General features: G+C 47.1%; 1 protein-coding gene across 1 annotated transcript in view; it reads right to left on the bottom strand.

Moving 5' to 3' along the window:
- The window catches only part of VWA5B1 (von Willebrand factor A domain containing 5B1), a 55,066-nt gene that overhangs the window by 14,571 nt on the left and 24,079 nt on the right, over positions 1–16,416 (bottom strand). Inside the window, exons 7-14 of the mRNA XM_016137533.2 lie at positions 15,783–15,907; positions 11,873–12,049; positions 7,558–7,668; positions 5,669–5,871; positions 5,098–5,212; positions 3,560–3,745; positions 1,439–1,622; positions 477–667 (exon numbers count right to left, since the gene is read on the bottom strand). Of these exons, the coding sequence (XP_015993019.2) occupies positions 477–667; positions 1,439–1,622; positions 3,560–3,745; positions 5,098–5,212; positions 5,669–5,871; positions 7,558–7,668; positions 11,873–12,049; positions 15,783–15,907 (1,292 nt within the window). The remainder of the gene's footprint in view (positions 1–476; positions 668–1,438; positions 1,623–3,559; positions 3,746–5,097; positions 5,213–5,668; positions 5,872–7,557; positions 7,669–11,872; positions 12,050–15,782; positions 15,908–16,416) is intronic.

Raw genomic sequence — 16,416 nt, 5'->3', positions numbered from 1 at the left:
AATGGGTCCTGCTGTGGCTCTTACTCTGAGATGATCTTTGCATTGGGTGAATGTACCCTCCTGGGGATTTGCAGAAGGTACAGTGTGATGGAGGGAAAAGCAGAGGGCCCTGGGTTGCAATGCCCTGACTAGCTGTGTGACCCTGGCCCTCAGGCTCTCAATTTCCACATCTGTACAGGTTTGGGGGGGGCCAGCTCCCACACTCTCTTCTTTTCCAGGGGTGCCATAAAACCAAATGAGAGAATAGATGCGGATGCCCCTCACCAACTGGGAAATGCCGTATGTAGAGAATAGGTGATGTCATTGACCAATGGGTATCATTATTAGGAAGATGTCATTGGGGTTCAGGCAGCTGAAGATCCAGAAAAAGAAGAAAGAAGTGACTTACTTCTCAATGTAAGTTACGGCTCCATCCTTGTGGTTGAAGCAGGAGACACAGCTTCCCCCCTCCAATCCAACCTGCCCTGCTTGGGTACCTGCAAATCAATCTGCCACCGCGGGGCATCCAGGCTGGTCTGGTTGGTGAGGTCCTGCAGCTTGGCTTTCCGCAGGGGGTATCTCCTGGCAGCCGTTGTGGGGTCGCTGGCCGTGGCAGCCCTTGGGGAGGGCTTATGGTTGGCGATCTGGTTGGTGCTGTATGCCCGCTGTCGCGGGGAGACATCCAGACCTGGACAGAGGTGGTGACAGGGAAGCCATCAGGGTGGGGGGTGCAGGGGAGGTGGGGGGAGGAGGACAGAAAGGAAAGGGTCAAGGGCTTACCTACCTTTTTTCTGTTTGGGAACCTCTTGAGTTTTCCACACTGATCACCTACTGAAATATGTTTAGGTGCCTCACCTCACCTGGCATTCAAAGCTCTGCCCAATCCGTCCCTCAGCTATCTATCTAGCTACTCTCTTTTCTGCTCTGTTTTCAAGGCTCTCTGTGCTCCAGACACAGAAGATGAGTAACCAACGCGTATGCGTTTTCCAGCTGTCACACCTCACGCCTTTGCTCGGGCAGTTCCTGCTGCCTAGAATCTCCTGCGGCCCCCGTCACTGCTTTCGGTCAGAGTCAGGGCCAGTTGTATCTCCCTCACTGGATGGAGAGCTTCAGAAGAACAGGCGCCATGTTTCGGTCATCTTTGCCTCCCACACTGTGCTCAGTGCTTAACCTTGGTAGGTGATCAGCGAACACCTTCTGAATGGAAACTAACACAGTAAAACGGCTTCGGAGACAAAGCTGTACTCCACCGCTTTCGAGTTCCATGAGCCTAGCCAGGTTACTTAAATTCCCCGTCTCAGTTTCCTCATCTGTAAAATAGGTATAATAGTGCCCACTCTGCAGCTATTAACTATTTGATGAGATTGCATAAAGCTTAGCACATAGTAAGTGTTCAGTAAAATGTAGCAATCACGGCCTCTGGGGAAGTGAGTAGAGCTCAAAATGGCAGCAGACTTACTAGGACTGGTGGTGGAGTCTCCGCTGGATGGCTGGGCATCTTTGGCCTGCTTCAGGTTGAAGGGTGTCCCCAGGCTCTTGGCACAATCTCCACTGTCTGGGCTGGGCCCCTCATCCTGAGAATGGGAGAAGACAGAGCTGCCGGACTCCTGAGAGTGCAGCATGCTGTATCGTCTCCTCTTGTCCTGGATAAAGGGAGAGAAAAGAGGGCTGGGCATGAGGCTAGATGTCAGAAAAGGCTTCCACAGAGCAGTAAGCAACGGGAGGGGAGGTGATGGAGAGTCCATCTTCAAAGAACTAGAATAATAGGAAAGTCTTCGCTTGCTTGGGAAGTTTAGGCAGACTTCTGTTTAAGAGATGGTGAATGGAAATGAGTTCATATTACTTTTATCGTTTAAATTTTTAATTATCCTCTTTATTAAAGTTTTAAAAAATGTAATTCGAAATGCCACTTTTATCTCCAAATAGGAACTTAAATTAACAGAATGAACTATCTGTTCCTTCCATTCCATTTTCCATAATATAAACATACATGTAAACCACAAGGGGATCATTTTTGTTTTACGAAAACCGGACCATATTACTTATATCTATCGGCGTCTTGAATCTTACACTTAAAACATTTTAGAATTCGTGCATGTCAACTATCCTTTTAAACATCTGACTGCGCAATATTCTACCCCTTCTTATTGCGAAGCTTTCACTCTGTGGTGATGTACTTTTGCCATCATAAAAAATGCCACAGTAAATCCTTGCACATAACTCCATTACATCACTTTTATTTCTATGTGTTAGAAATTATTGGAAGTACGTAACTTTTTAAATCCCTTTGAAGGGATTTCTGAGTTTAAAAGTTATCTATTTCTAATTTCATGAGCTATTTCGAGATTGCTTTCCAGGAGGGCAAGTAATGTTTACATCAACAACGCATGAGGGTACCCTTTATCCAGCAGCCCTATTAGTAGCAGGAGAAGACTTTGCTGGCCTCATGGGGAAGGACAGAAGAATGGGCTGATGGTCCCTTGTAGTGGTCGAGTCTGTTGATGACCTCCAAGGCCTATCTCCAGACCTCCGAGAAGGGCCTAGACTGTGCAAAGACTTGACCAGCATTTTGTTTAGCATTTTTCTCCCTGCAGCTGAACACTCTCCTCTCCATAACACATCAATAATTACTGACCGTGGTTCTTAAGAGATTCCATAACATTCTAAAATTTGAAAATTTCACATAAAATTCTGACTTCTCTTGGAGACTGGAAACACAGTTAACACAGGTCCCACATTCTCGCACAGCGGTAGTTTGTTAGAGCTGAGTGGAGGCCGCCCAGTTTCTACAGGGCGCGTGCTATCCAGTTTGCCGTCATCTTCACCACTCCTTACTGTCTCTCTATGAACTCAGTTTAACTGCTACCCCTCATGGCATTTGCCCCTTTTAATTTTTACAACAAGCTTATCTCATTCATTTTATATCTGACCAATTCCTCTAGGTACTGAGTTTGTGACTCCTGCTTAAAAGCAAAACCAGATGATACATCCTTCAATGTGGAGTGGAGAGACTCACTCAAGAGGGAAGATGGATGAGGAAATAGCTTCTCAGGGAATCTCACGCATTTCAGCACAAATTCCACCTCACTTTAAGAACTTCCTTACTCTATTCCACTTCTGCCACCACATAAAAGAGAATCTGAGTAAGTAAAACATGATCTCGTTTAAGGAGTTATATCCTGACTAGAGTATTCAGGGAAAGACACCTGAGTGTAATTTTTTGGAATCGAATTGTTCATCAAAATCACTTTGGGGAGATTATGTGAAATGAAGTTTCCTGGGCCTTACCCTCAGAGATTTTTATTCAGTAGACCTAGGTTGGAGCCAGTGATCTGCATTTTAAATATGTTTCCCAAGTTCTTCTGCTGCAGGGCATCTCGAGAACCACATATTGAGATGATGACATTTACCCAAGCAGTGTCACCATGACCAAATGCCTATGGCCTGGCAACTACATCCTATAACTGTAAACCCAAGTTTAATTAGTTCCTAACTGCCATGAACAGTCTTTCCAGCTAGATTGGCTTTGTGGGCAGATTTCCGGACCCCCTTTGACCCCTGGAATTTCTAAGATACTTACAGATCTGTAATTGGAGCTGTATAAGGAGGCGTCACACACAATGCCATATCCCACCAGCCGTTCTCCAGGGAAGAGGGTGCTGGTGCTGACAGGTGAGATCAGGACTTCGGCGGTCTCAGGGAAGACCCACTCCACAGTCACATCGCTCAGGACCGGGGCCATGGCCTTCTTCAGGGATTTGACCATCTGTTGGGCAGGGTCAGAACACAGGTTTGGGAGATGTGTGAGCTTGGAGGAGTATGAACAGATGAGAAGCGCGAAGACCGTGTGGGTATGAGTATAAGGGGGTGTGAGCAGAAAAGAAGTGACAATAGGCCTTGGGGTGGTTTGCCCAGCAGTGAACAGGCCACTTTCTTAGACTCCTAGAATGTCAGAGTTGGAGCAGATTTTTGCTGTCATCTTCTCTAAGCTTCTTAGCATTTTATAAATGAGAAAAATCCGAGACTCAATGTAGGGTAGTGACTAGCCTGGGACACACAGAATGTTTGGGTCAAAATGTGGACTATTCAGGGACCTTCAGCAAGTCAGTTTACTATCCTGGGCCTCAATTTCCCCATCTGTTAGAAATTCTCCACTCTCAATATATTTGGGAGGATTATCTGAGATACTGGATTTGAAGTATTCACCACTTGATAGGCGTTCAATAAATGACAGTTGTAGTGTAGTATCATATAGGCTGATTTCCTCAAATGTACTGCGAGGCTGGAGGAAAATGATTTGGGGATCGTGGTAGCCATAGAGGTGTACTCTGAAATTTTTCTTCAAGAGAGACTGTGTCCTTTGGCTGTAAGGAATGCAGTTAGGTGACAGTCTCCAGATGCAATGCCCCAGCTTTGGAGCCAAGAATGCACCTCTACCTGGAAGCCCCCAAGCAACAACTGAGCATGGCAGGGATTCTAGCATCTGGAGTTTTAGCCCAACACAGACTACCTGATGGGCAGTCTTTGCTCCGCAGCTCCCCATTGGGTTGGCTGAGACCTTGCCAGACCTGTGCTGCTGGCTGAGGCTCTCCCTGCCCTATGCTGCTTCCTTCCTTTCCTTTCACAGGTGTTGCATCTGCATCACAGACCTAGAGCGTTCCTTCCTGTTTCCTTCTCGCTTCTCTTTCACAGATGTTATCCTCCCATGAACTTGCACTCGTAACTTCAGCTGTCTCCAGTTCCTGGACTGACACAAGGATTTTCTAGGGGTTGGATTATTTGTGCCAATTGTGCAGGAAATGGAGAGAAGACTGACTATAATCTCCTTGATTTCTGAGTCCTGTATATCCTTTTGAGTCACTATCAGGAACGTGGCAGGCATGACTCCATTACCATAAAAGCAGGGACCTCTCAGGAGTCCCGAGCCTGCCCAGCCAGTGGATGGAGCCCGTGACCCAGTGGCTGGAGACCAGGGGATCTAGCGTTCTGTACCAGCTCCAGGTGTTGCCTGCTCTGTGGCTTCCACCTCTCTGATTCTCACTGGGGTCCAGTGTGGCTTAGTGGAGAGCTCAGATTTGGGGTGAAATCCTAGCTCCACCACTGAGCCCTTCTGCCTACCTTGGGTTGCAGCCGCTCCCCCTCCACCAGGAACTCGGCACTGCCCTTGGACACCGTTGCCAGCCCTTTCACCAGCCTGTGGCAGACGTTGGGTCCAATTCCAAAGCTATAGCACCTGGGGGGAGGGGAAGAGAAAGGCTGCTACTTATCATTCTCTCTGCCATTTTTGTACCTTCAGGGGAAAGGGACAGAGCATTATTCAGCAGAGCTATCTCACAGCTGACCCTAGCTTCAGGCAGAGGGCGGGGAACAAGAAAGAGGTCCATCAATGGGCATTTACATTCACACGTACAGCCCAGAACTCCCATCCCAGTGCAGAATCAAAGCAGCAGGAAAGTTTTCTGCCTAGGCTGCTCTTTGGGAGCTGTATATACAGGTGTGGAGATCTCATCCTTTCCTGTACTTTTGAGGGGAAAAGGCAAACTTCGAAGTCAGCCACACCATCCCGGAAGCAAAGTACTATAGGGTTCTCTTCTCTCCTTCCAGCATTTTCCATGCTATCCTGGTTCTGGCAGCCTCAGCCCAGGGCAGCCCAGGATAACCAAGCTCTAGACCTTCAGCCTGTGCCCACCTGGTAGAGAAGGCTTGGTTTCGCACCAGCTCCAGCACCTTCCCGGTGTTGTTGACTGCCCCATCTGTGATCAGGAAGAGGAGCCGCGGGTGGCCGCGGTGTACTGGCTGCCGGATGATCCACTTGAGTGGGGAGAGGATATTGGTGCCACCCATGTCAGCCCGCATTCTCTGAATGCTGTCACAGGCTATGGCCAAGCTCTCCTGCAGGAAAGGGACACAGGCAGTGAGGATAGTTCCCAGGGCCTCTTTGCAGTGAGGAGATAAAGCCCCCTGGGGAACAAGTCCTTTTGTTCCCCTGGATAATATAGTTCAGCCTCACCGGAGTTGAGTCCTGTTTCTAATTTCATTTTTGCTCCATGCACAGGAAGAATAGGTGGGCACTCATTTGGTACGCTTCTGTTCAATAACACTCCTATCAATGCCTGAGGATGCTACCATTTGTGGTATATTAACCTGTTGCCGTCGTTTCTGGATTCCTCTTTAAACATATAAACAACCCTGGAAAAGGTGGCACATCAAGCCCCTAACTGCTCAGCACAATTGAGCTTTCTTTTTCTGATGAAAAAGGCAGGTGGTATGGCAGAAAGAATACTAGACCGGAAATCTTAAGACTTAAGTCCTGGCCTGACTATGGCTCTAAATCCCTACAATATTGTAAGGAAATCACTTCCCCAACCTGGGCTTCAGATTCCCTGCCTCCTGGACCAACACTGTGAGACCCACTGGCCAAGGATTACTGGCATTGGATGGATGTCACTGCAGCAAGGACACATTCTCACTGGACATCAGATGTCCTTCTTCTGACTCAGGAGGATGCTCTTCCAACATTCATGCTTGGAGTAACAGCATGTATCAAAAAATCTTAAAATGTATATGTACCTTTGACCCAGCAAGACTAGGAATTTCAAGGGAATCATAAAGGATGTATGTGAATCTTTGCTGCAAAGATGACTAAATAGAATAAAAGGCAAACAACTTAATTGCCCTACTGTGGGGGTTCAGTTAAGTAAATCACAATTGAAATACGAGGCAGCTATTAAAATTATTGCAGATTCGTACTGCTTGGCATGGAAATATGCTCGTGATATGCTGTTATGTTAGAAAACAGAACGGTATGGAAGGTCTAATCCTATCTTTATTGAAAATATGTATAAATGCATAGAACAAAGTCTGGAGGGATTTATGCTAAGCTCTTAACAGTGTTTTTTCTTCTTTTTTTTTTCAGACATATGTGATCATGAAAGATTTTTAAATTTTTCTTTTCGACATTCTAGGTTTTAAAATTGTGAGAGAAATCAACCTATATTATTTAAGAAAACCCATAAAGCTATTTTTAATTGAAAAGTGGTCTCTAAGTCCTCCCTCCCTCCTTCCTTCCTTCCTTTCAGTTGCTAGGCCTGGATAAGATGCTCCGAGTTTGCACATGCTGCTGGGGTCACAGTCCTCTTGTTTCAAATTGTAGCTTGAGTCTTGAGAGCGCCATTCTTCGCCTACCTATCCACTCATTCACTCTGCTACCCCTTGCCATTCACTTCTTTAGCTCAACCTCACATAAATCGATTGTCCTCATGAGACGGAGGCTTCCCAGAGTGGTAGGCATAGAATAAACATCCTCTTTCTACTCCTCCCTCTGTTCCCTTCTCTGTGCACACCCATATTTTGCCCAACATAGTCTTTATTTTAACGAAGAGGATATCAGAAGGCTGTGATATCAGAAAACTGCTTAGACGAAGTTAACTTCTCTTTAGCCCTCTCCTCCTGGGCATCACCTAGGCCCTACATGGGCTGAAGGATTCGAAGGCAGGGTTGCCTCCTCTTTCTTTTTCCTCCCTTTTATCTAATCCTCACCACCCCTTCCCTCCTGGTCCCAGCCTTGCCCTTCCTTACCTCACTGTAGGTCTGACTGGAAGGGAACAGGGCCTTGAATGTGGATCCAAACCCAATGATATTGAAGAGGCAGGATGGCATGAGGCTCTTAAGAGCCACCAGCATGGCATCCTAGCAGGCAAGAAAAGGATTTTCAGAATTGGGAAAAAGTTATTACTTCTGCCACCACACACCAGTATGATTATCCCTGCACAGAAGTTGCCTCCAAATGGGCCTTTCGCCCCTCTGTCTGCACCCAATATCTCCTTCTCCCCCAGATCAAGAAATTTGCTGATGCCGACCTCAGGCTGGACCAAAGCCATCATCATAAAATTTCTCATCCGTGTAGCAAGTCTGACTTCTCAAAGCCATTCTGCTATGGCTTGCCAGTTCCATTTCACCTCCCACTGACCCTGGGAGGTAGAGAGCAGGGAGCACTCACGCCCTTCTGCCAAAACAAAAAAATTGATGTCCAAGGGAGGCATGTGGCCTGGCCCAGGTCACAATGGTGATGGAACAGACTTTTGGCTCTCACCCAGGGCTTTTCTGCAGCAGACTCACCCTAAGGGACAGTCTCTTTAGCTCATATTTGTTGAATGCCCAGGATGTACTTTATGTACATTACCTTACATAACCTTCACAATAACCCTTGAAGCAGGCACGATATTTTCCCCCATTTTATACAAGAGAAAATTGAGGCACAGAGAGGTAAAGTGAGTCGCTGGTGAGCATTCAGATAGTAAATAATGGAGCTAGGACTCAAATATATGTCACTTTGTCTCCAAAGTCTCTGAACATTAAAGAGTCTTAATCTATTAATTATGCAACACCAGGAGACCTTGATAAAGGTATATGGGAAAAATAATGACAAAGAGGGAAAGCGGAAGAGATGACAAGAGGGAAGATGATGATATTGATGACAAGGAGGAGAATACAATGCAATGACAAACATCGAGGTATTACGATGTGGTGCTAAGCACTTTACATGAATTATCTCATTTAACTGATGCAAAGTGGTTAAGAAGGTTCACCTTGATGTTAAAAATATCTGGGTTTAAATCTCGCCTTTGCCATTACAAACCTGGTCTTAGATTAGTTATGCCACTCCTCTGAGCCTCAGCCTGGCACACATTAAACATTCAGGAAATGGTTACTGTTATCCAACCAATGAGATACAAATTAATATTAGTACCTCTATTTTACAGATAAGGAAACTGAGGCTCAAAGGGTTCAGGAATTGCGCAGGATCACAAAATGTAAGAATAGGACTGAGACTGTCAAAGCATAACGCCCAAGATTTTTATGAGATCTTTATTCGTGTCGGCTCTGCCTTGGTACAGAACTCAGGAATGGGGGCTCTCCTTCATCCCCTTATAGTTTATTGATGGCGCCCCAGGGAAACAAACTGTTATACCCCAGAATCTGGAAGTAAACAGCTGCAAGTGGATCCTGGAAATTTCCAAACCATACAGCCTTCCAGGCCGCACAGACCTGCGGCCCCTCCCCAAACCCCTTTGTGAACATTAACATTAAACATGAGCCTTAACACTCTCCCAGTATCTCTTTGTTGATTGTCAATATATTTTGTTTCTCTATGAAAGATGTCAATATCTGCATATTTTTCATTATCCACTAATTTATATATTCCTGCAAGCAGGAGACTCTGCTGATTTATACAGATTGTCTCTGCTCACACCTATTAAAATTTTCAAAGCCATGTTTTTGGCAGCAAGTGGCAGCTGAAGAATGAGACCAGCTGCAGGAAATTAAATTGGCTGAACTTTCCCCTTCAGCATGGCTGTTTGGATTTCTATTCTCTCTTACCTCCCTAAGCCTAGTTCTCCCTAAAATGTTTACCTAATGGACCACAAGTAATGACCTAAGAAATCCCCCCCCCCCAATGACCTCATTGTCAGTGGGGAAGGGGCTGTGTCGCCCAAGGAATTTTTGTGCCTTTTTCTAAAAGGGCATGTGTATGTAGCAAAATGGATTGTGAAAGGATGACCTCGAGGTCAGTGAGCTGAACTGGAAAAGAGAGCAAGAGAGACTCCAAGGGGAAAGGGACTGAGAAGAGAGCTGGAGGAAGTTAATGTCAGAGAATTCTCGAATGTCAAGGTTGTAAAGGTCTTTGGATCACAGAATGGAATTCTACTCATAAACCAACTTCACTTAACTGGTAGCAACTGCCTGGAACACTGATGAGAAGGATATAAGGATATAGAGACTGAGTCCAGGCTCAACATATATATATATGTGTGTGTGTGTATATATATATATATATATGTATGTACATATATATACACATACATATATATACATATATATATATGTATATAAATGTCTTAGTCAATTATTGATGACTACTTGGGCTTGGGAGAGGGGAACAGAGGGCTATGTGACACACGTTTGCCCTCCCTGATTTAATCCTTCCCTCTCATTTTAGGGAAACTATACACAGATCCCAGGATTGAGAATCAGCGTATCCAAAGGAACATAGCAGGTCAGTGGCAGAATGGACCCTGGAACCCAGGCATTGCTCTTTTCAGTAAGTCATGCAGCAGAAATGACGTAATTAGAAAAGAGAGTTTTTCTTAATGCAAGAGTGTGTATAATTCCATATCATCGATGTAAGGAAGATGAGCAATTAACCAACAAGGGGAAAGCTTATTAGGTTCCTTCACTAGCACTGTGATGTTGAGAAAAACACAGCCTTTTGGGGACTCAGTTTTCTTACCTGGAAAATGGCAGGGAAAATGGATCGAATGCTCTCTAAGGCATGTTTAATGATCCCATGATACTTAGAGTAACTGAAGAGATGCTTTATAAATTGGTATGGCAGCGGAATGGAATATACATGGGCATACAGGCCAGGAGTGTACTTCAGCACTCCAGCCCTGTGGACAGCTCCCCGTTCCAACATTTGTTTTTGATGGAGGGCCAGGGAGGGGGCAAGGTACCAACGAGTCCTCTTTACACTCCACTGTAAAGAGGCCTCAAATAGGAACTTGGGTCTGATATGTGATTACTCTGTTATGCTTCAAGACAAAACACAATCATAGCAAGACAGAGGAGTTAGCTGGCATCACAGATCCCACCGAACCTCTCCCCTCATTGCTGATCCGGTTACCCTGGAAACAAGAGTTTGCTCCAGGGACAAACCGGGGGTAGGGAGGGATAAAATTTCAGGCCCTATCTCTTCTTATTTCCTTATCCCTCGTTCTCTTGAACTATGATCCTTTACCCAGTTCAATAAACCACAACGGGCTTTTTATGTATAAATAGAGCTAGGCTCCATGGGGAGAGATAGATGAGAAAGATCTGATCCTTTTCCTTAATGAGTTTATAACTCCAGAAGAGGAGACAGATATCTGTATAGCCGAGAATACAAGAGAGAGTAGGATAACGCCAAAATCAAGGTGAACAGTCTCCTGAGGGAGATGAAAAGCTTTTGGCTGTATGGGGGAGACTTTTAGTACTCGGTCTTCTGAACTCCTTCAGAACTCTCCACAGGTGAGATCATGCTCCCAGGCATGACTGTTCGCAGGGCTGTGTGAGCAACTTGAATGTCAGGAATCGTGTTTAAAACCTAATGTCTTTCCAGATGGCCAAGCCTAGGGCTTTGCACATATTAGGCATTGAGGGGGTTGGGGAAGATAAACCAAATCTTTTCTACTGGATTCTACACATTCCATGATGGCATGGGGGCCATGTCCAGTGAAACTCTGATATCAGGTGGTAGGGACAGTCAGACAGACATGGGTTTAGTCTAGATCACGCTCACCATGTGACCTTGGGTGGGTTACTGAAATTCTCAGGATGTGTTTTCCCCTTTGGAAACGGGTGACAATAGGACCAACCTCATAAGATGATTGTCTGGATTAAACAGCTAGCTGTATGTGAAGTGGCTAGCACACAATATCTGACACGTAGTAGGCCCTCAGCAAATGTTAGTTTCCTTCCTCTCTTCTCTGTACCCTTCTCTGCTCAGTACTCCGTGAGGTGTTTTAGTTCTGAGCAGACACCCAACAAAGGTTGTAGAATGCCAAGGAAAGATGCGGATGACTTCACCCCCTGCAAATGGACAACAGTTCTACCTCTGCTCATACCCCTTCAGGGTTTGATTTTGGGAGTGAGCTGATTTTGAGTGTCTTTGTTTAAACTGGTTTTAAACAAAGCTGATGTTCCTCTTAGTCATGGATAGTCATTTAGGAAAGTGGTTCAAGTGTGGACAAAGTGCTTTTTGGAAACGAAAGTGCTGATAAGGCTGGTTTGAGGGAGCACAGCTGATTTACCCTGGAGCCCTAGACCCCAGGGGAGCGGGTCCTCTAATAGGTACCTTGACGCGGTGGATGTTGGTCCCACTCATGCTGCCACTCCTGTCGATGAGGAAGATAAACTCCCCATGGGCCTTTCTTAGGTTCGGCTGGACCGACTGGAGGTCAGGACAGAAGTTGAGCATGATGACGGAATGGTGGGGAATGTCCTTGTGGAGGCGTTTCCGGATGATTTCTGTCTGGAGGAGAAAGGAAGACTCTCACTTGGGCATTCGAGGGGTCCAGCACTACTCCTGGGGGCTCTCACTGGTCCCCCATCACTCACCCAAGTATTGTCAAGATCTCACTCAAACTCTGCATGAAAGACGTCAGGTTGACTGCACCTGGCTCCTCTGTTTGCTAGACTTTCACAGGCTGCAACAGCAAGCATGGATTTTGGAGGCAGAAAGACTTAGGTTTGAATCCCGGCTCTGTCACCTTCCAGTTGTGTGATCTTGAGCGAGTCCCGCCTCCGGGTCTGTTTCTTCATTTGTAAAATGGGGCAAATAATGTTCCCTTCTCAGGGTGGTTATGAGAATGAACTGAGCTGGCGCAGAGATGGGAAATCCCTGGCACACATGCAGGTCCTAGCTGAATAGCGATTTCTTTAGCTTTCACACTCAGTATATGAGCCGCTCTGGCTCATCTTGGCTGTGAACTTGGTTTCCCTGGTTTACTGATTCTCTCCCACTAATAACTTCCTACTCACTCTTCCAATTTTCCTTCTTTGGAAAACCTACCCCAGTCTCCCAGGTGGACTCAATTATTTGGTTTCCTCATCATGAAATGAGGATAAGAATACACACCTCACCAACTCGTATGGATTGAATGCAATGCTTGTGAAGCCTGCTGCCTGGCAGAGAGTCATTGTCTCTAAACAGTAGCCATCCTCATTGTTGCTGTTTGTCATGGGGGCCCAGGCAGTTCTCACGCTGCAATTTTTTGGTCATATCTCTGCCTCCCCTCCAGCTTGTATGTCACTTGAACGCAGGCCATGCCTAAGTCTCTTGCATCTCTGGGGCTTAACATAGAGAGAGGCTGGTACAGAGATAGGCTCAGTAAACAAAGGAAGGACAACATCATAGTTCTTTGCCCTGTTACGTGTTGTCTTGGCTGGCCCTGACGTGATGCTGAACACTCCTTCTTGACTCTCCCACTTTTTCTGCACCAAGTCTCTTTCTCCGTCCTCACTCTGCCTCTCTCCCCCTATCCTGGCTTCTCTCTCTCTGTCTCTCTCTCCCCACTCCCTCCTTCTCTCCCTCTGTCTCTCTGTCTCTCTCTCTGTCTGTCTGTCTCTCTCTCTGTCTCTATGTGGGCATGTCTCTCTGTGTCTGCTTCTCAGTTTGTCTATTTGAGAGTCTTTTGCAACTCAGTAGGTGACATCATCACCCACCCCAGTGGTGTCCAAACCAGAGACGAGGAATGATTCTTGCTTCCTCTCTTTTCCTTACCCCACACATCCGCTCCATCAGCAAACGATTGCCAGTTCTGCAGTTAAAATACATCCTAAACTTGTCCTCTTTTCTGTCTCCACTGCTACCACCCAAATTCATCTCTTGCCTGGACCCCGGCAATAATCTCTTACTGGCCTCTTTCCTCTACTTTTATCTCACTGTGGTCCATTCTGTGCAGAGCAAGCAGCATGATCATCCTTGTCATGCTCTTGATTAAGCAATAGCTTCCCCTCGTACTTGGCACCATGGCTTATGAAGTCCCCTAGGGACTGCCCCTGTCTACCTGTCGCCTTATCTTTGTCTACTCTGCTCCCTACATTTCAGCCACCATAGCCACTTTTCTGTTATCTAAACATTATTCTGCTTTCAGTTCTTCAGCATCCATCAGGTCTAGTTCTCAGACACGCTTTCTCTACACACCTGGTTAGACAGCACCCAGTGGTAGAAATCATTTTCACATCATCCTGTTTTATCTCTTTCATGCTCCCAGCCCTCTCCAAACTGATCCTGCTCATATTTTTACTTCTTGCCCGTCTCTCTGTGATAGAACGTAAGCTCCATGAAGACAAGAATATGTTGCTTTCAGTGTTTCCTCTCCAGTCCCTAGAACAGAGCTTGACATCTACTGAGCACTTAGTGTTCGTTGAATGAATAACTGAGAGAATGAATTGGTGTGGGTCTTTCCTGTCCGCCACTGACACGTGCGTGCATCCTTCTTTCTCTCTTTTAGTCTATGTCTCCATCTGTCTCTGCTTCTCACAGCATCTTCGTCTCTTCTGCATGGTGCCATTCTCTGTGTCATTTGTCCGCTCTGCTAAATCACGGGTTTTGACAGCTTATCCCACATACTCTTTCTGATTGATGTCACCCTCTTGGATGCTCGCCTCCCTCCCTGGTGAGGGGCTGTACTCTCCCTCCCACATTGAGCTCCTTGGCTGAAAGCCACTGCCCAGCTTAGCTTTTTTGATGACAGAGCTCAAGGTAGCAAAAGCCACATCTGCCAGCGAGAGGAGCATCTCTGGGAAATTGCTGTTTGCATCTCAGAGAGTGGGGGCCCTGGCTCAGGATTCCCTAATGGCTCCTCAAGCTGCCATTATCCAATTACAATAAACTTGTCACTTCTTAGCAGCTTTGGGATGATCGCCATCATCCCTGGAGTTCATGAAAAGACAGGGCATTTGCATAACCAACTCAAGATGGAAAATTAATTCTCATTTGCTTCAGTGGTCCCAGAGCTAATTGATTTAAGGCTTGGCAGGCAGGGCACCCTGCCCCAGCCCCCGGAGGCCCATGGCTGCCCCCACCCATACTGTCTGCATGCGGTAGTTCTCAGAGTTCAGTGCCACCCCCACTCTGAGAACCTAGCTCCAGCCTCTTCCCCCAAGAAATTCATCTGGAAGAGAGGTCACCTTTGTGAGAACAAGTATTTCCAGTGGGGTCTCCAACATGGGGATGATATGACAGGCATTGAGCCATCTACACCTCCTCGTCCCCCACCAAGCAGGTACTTCTAGTAGGATCCCTAAAAACACGGGTGATGTGAGCAGTAAGCTGTCTACATGTTCCTGTACACTTCCCGTCTGCCATCATCCTCTGCCAGTCAGGCCAGCAGAAATGGGAGGGCTCTTAAATCCAGCATAACGGTCCCGAGTCCAAGTCCTTAGCCTCACTGTCACCAAAGCCAACCCAAGGGAACAGTCTTCTCTTTTTCCCAGCTCACCAGTTAGTTTTGGGTGCTAAACCTCAGTTTTCTCATCTAAAAAGGGGGGCAATAAAGAGAGGCAGGGCATCATTCTTAAAACCGTCTTGGCATTCAGGACCCGGCTCGGTGTGCGGGGCCATGAGCGAGAGAGGGGTTGCAGGTGCAACTGTGGCTGTCGGCTCAGCCTCCTGCCATTTCCTTTCCCACCCCCACCCCTCAGCAGGGCCTCCGTGTCCTTGAGCTTCACGAGGGAGAGGGCAGGCAGAGGGCAAGGATCTTTCTCGGGCTTTCCCTGCTCTGCCTTTACTCTTTATGTAATAGCCAGCGAGAATTCCAGAGGAAGGAAGAGCAAGAGATTCGTGAGCGGGTGGAAAAACGGAGGCCCAGGAATAAAGATGGAGCTGGGAGGGCACCTGGCTGTAAGTTCCCAGGTGTCCCTTGGGGGTGGAACAGCCTGGAGAAGACTAAGGTTGTTTCTACGGCCAGCTTAAAATTTTGACTGGTTTAGGCACCTTGGTGGCACTCGTAGGTGGTGACTGGCCAGTAGGCAGGAGGGTAGCACCCGGGTGACTGCTGCGTGTGGAAGTCCCTTTCCTCTGCCCTGCAGTGCCCCAGCCCACCAAGCGGAACTTTGACGAGGATCTGCCACCACCTTTCTGCGTGACCTTGGGCACGTCCTACCCCCACTCGGGCCCAGCCTCCTCACTGGCCCAGTGAAGATCAAGTTCCTGATGCCGCCCTAGTCCGGCCACCTGACTCTGCTTCGGTCACCCTCACCTTTCGCTCCGCGCTGCTGTCCTTCTTCATCCCTTTAATGAAATCTGTTCTTCGCTTCAAGTGCTGGTCAAACTCTCCCAGGGTCATGTCGCCTTTCTCCATCAGAACATGTGGCATGTGGGGCTCTGCAGAGATGAGATCCATTCTTGGCGCTTGTCCGAGAGTTAAGGTAATGCCAGGGGCCTTGGTTTGGGGCCAGAGCCTCACAGTAGGAAGGACTCCAGTCAGAAGAGGGGTGTGGAAGCCCTGACGCTGTGTGGGGCCCCGGGAGGCAGGAGAGCCTAATGGGTGACTCATTGCCCCTCTCTGGGCCTCAGTTTACCCACCTATAAAATGGGAGTGGGACTGGGTACTCTGGTCTTTCCAGGTCCTGACAATCTATGAATTCTTAAAGACGCAAAGAGTTCTCCTTGAGAATTCATGGCTGTCAGGGTCTCACTGACCTTGGTTTTCAAAGATCCTCAGCTCAGCTGGCCTGGAGGTAAAGTGCCCCAGTGGCTGGACAAGACTCCAGAGCCTCTGGAGCTTGAACCAGGGCAGGAGACACTCAATTCCACCAGCTTAAGCCAAGTTTCCCAGGAGGCAAGTAGTTGGTCTCCTCTCCTCTGCCACACACCCATACCCTCTCCCTGGC

Source organism: Rousettus aegyptiacus, unplaced genomic scaffold (genome assembly GCF_014176215.1).
Source record: "Rousettus aegyptiacus isolate mRouAeg1 unplaced genomic scaffold, mRouAeg1.p scaffold_m13_p_1, whole genome shotgun sequence".
Taxonomy (NCBI): domain Eukaryota; kingdom Metazoa; phylum Chordata; class Mammalia; order Chiroptera; family Pteropodidae; genus Rousettus; species Rousettus aegyptiacus.
This window is presented reverse-complemented; position numbering and strand designations above follow the sequence as displayed.